We start from the raw sequence: 4739 nt of genomic DNA on the forward strand, positions 1-4739 counted from the left end.
ATCGCTGTCCTGCACAGGGGGCAGGTTTGCTGCTGCTGTGCCCACTGCAGGGCACAGCTTAAACAAAACTGGTGGAGGCAGGGCGACAGGTAGACGACGTCCCCATGACCATCGTGGCAGACAGGGCAGCTCCACTCGCTCTCGGAAAGAGCGCTGAGGATGAGGAGCTGCTCCCTCTACCAGCACCGCAGCAACGGGTGTTGTGTGCTGCAGAAGAGAGAGAGGCCGTGGTCACTTGCTGTCCCAGGGAGTGGATGAGAGGAAGAAAGGCCGAGGCCTCTCAGCTCACCTCTGCTGCTGAAATGCCCAGGTCCCTCAGGAAGGACACCCTCACAGCTCCCCAGCCCCATCGCCCACCCCTTGGCCGCCCCAGGAGGACGTTTCCCCACAAAACTCACCTCTGCTGCTGCAAGCACCCTGCAGTGCCCAGCTGCCTGAACCAGGCAGGGCTGGGAAAACACAAGGAGTGGCTCCGGGACAGGCACGGAGAGCTGCTGACAGCAGCCCCCAAAGCACTACCCAGCACCAGAAGCCTCACTCGACCCTCCAGACCTCGCAGGCACGCTCAGCAGGAGTACAGGCATGAGGCAGACTGGGCCAGGCTCTGTCGCTGTTCCGTGACAAGCAGGGAGGGACATGAGGTCACAGTCATGTCGCTCAGTGGTGTCACCTTCCACAACATGGTCTCACAACAGCCCATCTGCCCCAAAAGATAAATGCCCTGTTTGCAATGTATACAGTCCACACATTTCAATTCATTAAAAAAAAAAAAAGGTCTTATTGCTTTATTTAGATTTTGACATGGCTCACTTTTACCTTACTGGAAGTCCTGTTAAGATCTATATAGCAATCACTGGCTGCGTTTTAGCAGATATCAGCTTAAAACAAATAGGTTAAAATTATGGTAAAACAATTTCCTATGAACTAAGCAATTTTTCCTTTGTCTAAGAAAAGCAATCCTCGTAAAATGCATTTTCTGGCTTTAGGTTTGGGCTCTTTCGTGTTTGTTTTAAAACAAAACTTTGAAATACTTGGTGGATGTATTTTACAAACTACAAGAATACAGGATGGCTTTATGAAATTACAACTTCTAAACAGTCTTCTGAGAAACTTTCAAAGTTACACACGAGCAATATCTTGTCTTCTTTGACTTAAAAGTGCATACACATTCCAAGGTTTTACACGTTTCCCAGACATCTTTTAACAGATACAAATCACAGGATCATAGGCCATTAGGAGTTGGAAGGGACCTTGAAAGATCATCCAGTCCAACCCCCCTGCCAGAGCAGGATCACCTAGACTAGGTCACACAGGAACGCGTCCAGGTGGCTTTTGAATGTCTCCAGAGAAAGAGACATCACATCAGGTGTTTTTATTCTCAAGGGAAGAAAGTAGTTAAAACAAATTCTCATTTCCAGAAGTGTTCCATGGAAAGTGTGCTACATTTTCTCTTCTGGGAAATCAAACCAAGAGCATCTGTTGACAAGTTTCTTTGGCGGTCTTAGTATCAATGGCCGTCTCTCTGGACACTCTGAGAAGGAAGTCTTGCGGGAGGGCAGTTGGCTGGAAGGTGCTGCTGGTGCTTCCTGGCTGCAGCTGGTTGCAGTTTCTGTGTGAGGGGTGTTACTGCTGGCATCCCCTGTGGTAAGACTCTGATCAGCTGCTGCTTCTTGAAGTTCGACATCAGCGTTTTTAACGTCACCATCTAAGTCTCCCCTTTTGGTCAGAATACTGTACTTTTTGGCTGCTCTTCCAGCTTTCTCACCAACTCTGTAAACATCTTCACATCCTCTCCTTCCCAGAAAAGAAGATGGAGACTCCTTTTCCCTCTCATTTATCTGAGTTGTGCCTGTCCTAGTAATACTGCTGTCACATTCGGGATTTTCTGGCTCCTTGCTACTATCGCTATCAATTGTAATCACCACTGGAGAAGAGTGTGCCGAGTTGCTCAGGTGATGTTTCCGGTGTTTCTTCTTATGCTTTTTCTTTTTCTTTTTAAGATGCCTTGTTGTGTCTGTCGCTTTTCCTTCGTAGACTATCTCCACACTTGGGCTCCTCATCTTTTTCTTCTTTTTCTTGCGCTTGGTCTCACTGCTCGCTTGATTGTCTGAAAGGCTATCTTCATTTTTGTAGCAGTCACTGAATTTTGAGGAAGTTTTCTTGGGGTCACTTTCTCTTTCTAGACTTGTGCTCTCCATGAACGCATTCTCCAAGTGGCGAGTTTTGTACTTCCTTTTTCCACCAGGCTTTTCACTTTTCATTATGTCAGTTCCTCCGGAAGGGGTCCTTGACCTGTTGCTTGATCGACTCTTTGATCTGCATCTTTCATAACAGTAATAGTGTCTCTCATGGACACCCCTCTGGCTACGCGAATCTGTCCTTTCAATAAATGATCGTATGCTGTATTCCGGACTAGCAGATTGCCTTGAGTAGAAAGCATTAGACCGAGTCCTCCTCCTGCTGGAGGATTCATAGCCATCTCTGAATGCCTTTCGAGTACAGAAAGCATAACCCCACTGGTATCTACTTTGATAACTGTCTCTTAAATAATAACGATCACTGTCTATACTTCTTGATCTCCTTTTGCCGTGGCCTTTGCTACATGATCGTGATCTGCTTACTTCTCTGGATGGAGTGCTCTCACGACTGAGAGAGCCCCTCTGGCTTTTTGGAGAGACTTTGGCATCATGAGCCCTCAACCTCCTGCTGCTTCTTCTGCTCCTATGTTTGCTACTCTCTCTGCTTCTTGATTGTCTCCTTTTAAGTTGGCTTTTGCTACGATGCTCCCTCCTAGAGCCATGACCATGACTGCCTCGACTGCTCCGTGAACAGGACAGCGGGCTCCTGGACTTCTCCTTTCTAGACAGCTTGTGATTCCAAGGGGAGCCTACTGTGTCACTCCCTGGAGAGGGGCTCCACCTCAAGTCCTGTGGAGACAGATCTTTTACCTTACATTTGTTCTTCTCATCCTCTTTTGACTCTGTCTTCTCAGCTGCTGGAGATGAGCAGCTTCTGCAACTACCTACATATTCCTTATATGCAGGGGTATGCGGTGAGAGACTCCTGCTCCGTTCGCTATCACTCCAGCTGCGACACTGGATTGGCTCCTGTTTCTTCACGTCTTCCTTTTTCTCTTCCTTGACAGACTCCTCGGAGTCTGATGTCAGCTCAACCACTTCTGGTGTCCTCTCAGCTAATGGCTTAACATACCCAACAATAACACAATTGTCCGAGGAAGAGTCACTGTCGTTTGAGTCAGCATTAGCCTGTGACTGAGTCTGCAGTTTGGTTCTTTGGCTCTTTGCGGCAGAATCCTCATCAGAACTTTCTGACATCTCCAGAGGAGATGCTGTGGTTGTACGAACCTCTTCTGAAATGGAATAGGAAGGCCCTGGAGTTTCATCATCCCATGGGGCCTGACCAAGACCAGTCACAGACGAGCTGTTATCTGGCCCTTGAGAATATGCCGTATCTGGAGATATTGTAATGATTGATGAGCCTGAGTGGCTTCCTTCATCATATGATGGCGCAGGACAGTCATAATTGGCATGTTGATCGTATGCTTCCAAGTTAAAAGGACAACGGGCAAAACTGATGAATTCATGTAAGAAGTGTTCAGTCCGATTCAGCAAAAATGGCTTTAAATCATCAGCAAAGGCTTGACTCTCCAGGTCATACCTCGTCACATTACTCATGATGATGTGCTGTACAATATTAACCAAAGATCCATGGGCACCAAACAGGACTGTAAGCTCTCGCTTCAACCAAGGAAATAACCTGTGAAGGCAAGCAGGGTTGCGGCGGAAGAACTCTGCTGAAATGTCTCGATAGCGTCCACCATCCTGAATACTACGAATACGCACGCCAGTACGGTACAGAGCTCTGCGGAAGTTGATCATGTCCTCCTCCTGAATCTGCCGCAGAGATCTGCCCTCTGTGCTAGCCTGCCTCCTGGAGGCCAGCCTCCTTATCATCTGCTGAATTTCTCCATCTCTCTGCCGCACTGGTTCACTCGATAACCCTTCAAACAGTATCCCATTGTCTGGAGGGGACAATGTTCTGCGGGAAGGGGAACTGGCAGCGCGGCGTTCCCTCGTTAATGTGGTACGGTAACGAAATCTCCGGCCATCAGGGCTGGCAAAAGAGCTATTTTCAGAAGGGCTGAGTATGTACTCCTTAAAGTCATCTTCAGCACGAATTGTATGGAAAATGGAAAAAAAGGGCTGCTTGCAGAGAGGGCATTCTGCTTTGTTTTTTGACCATTCCTGGACACAGCGGAAACAGAACCTGTGCAAGCAGCGATCGAGATAAGCAACATTGTCAAACCTATCCAAGCAGATGGGGCATTTAGAGTCAGGAGACGCATCTGTTGGGAGCTTGCTGGTGCTGGCTTTTGGCGAAAAGTTGCTGTTTTCTGAAAACTCCTTATCTGTTGAAGTCATGTTCTACAAAAGAAAAGAGAGGAAAGATCATTGCTCTCTCAGAAAGACAAAAATACTACATGGACACAGAAATCCATAACAGTCGCCTTTCAGGCTGCAAAACCCAGCATCAACACTGAGAGAACACTGAATAAAGGGGCAGCATGACCTAACTGCTCTGCTTGGCTTCTGCTCACAGTAAGATCTGGCTCTGCAGTGTTGCAAGTTTTAAACAGAGCTTGAATCATGCTGGCTTACATGAAGGTAACAGGCAGGACTCTGTCTTCTTCCTCACTCATAAATAACTGCTCTGACGTG

The 4739-nt window shown here is 47.5% G+C and overlaps 1 protein-coding gene across 1 annotated transcript; it reads right to left on the reverse strand.

Moving 5' to 3' along the window:
• Positions 1–1439: 1439 nt before the first annotated feature.
• On the reverse strand, positions 1440–4442 carry TOPORS (topoisomerase I binding, arginine/serine-rich, E3 ubiquitin protein ligase). The gene has a single exon (XM_010180675.1). The coding sequence runs from the start codon at positions 4440–4442 to the stop codon at positions 1440–1442; it is 3003 nt and encodes a 1000-aa protein (XP_010178977.1).
• Positions 4443–4739: the final 297 nt, after the last annotated feature.

Source organism: Mesitornis unicolor, unplaced genomic scaffold, assembly GCF_000695765.1.
Source record: "Mesitornis unicolor isolate BGI_N332 unplaced genomic scaffold, ASM69576v1 scaffold36063, whole genome shotgun sequence".
Classification (NCBI taxonomy): Eukaryota; Metazoa; Chordata; class Aves; order Mesitornithiformes; family Mesitornithidae; genus Mesitornis; species Mesitornis unicolor.

Bases quoted from the DNA above. Each gene is read 5' to 3' on its own strand.
- TOPORS (XM_010180675.1), bottom strand. From the start codon at position 4,442: ATGACTTCAACAGATAAGGAGTTTTCAGAAAACAGCAACTTTTCGCCA.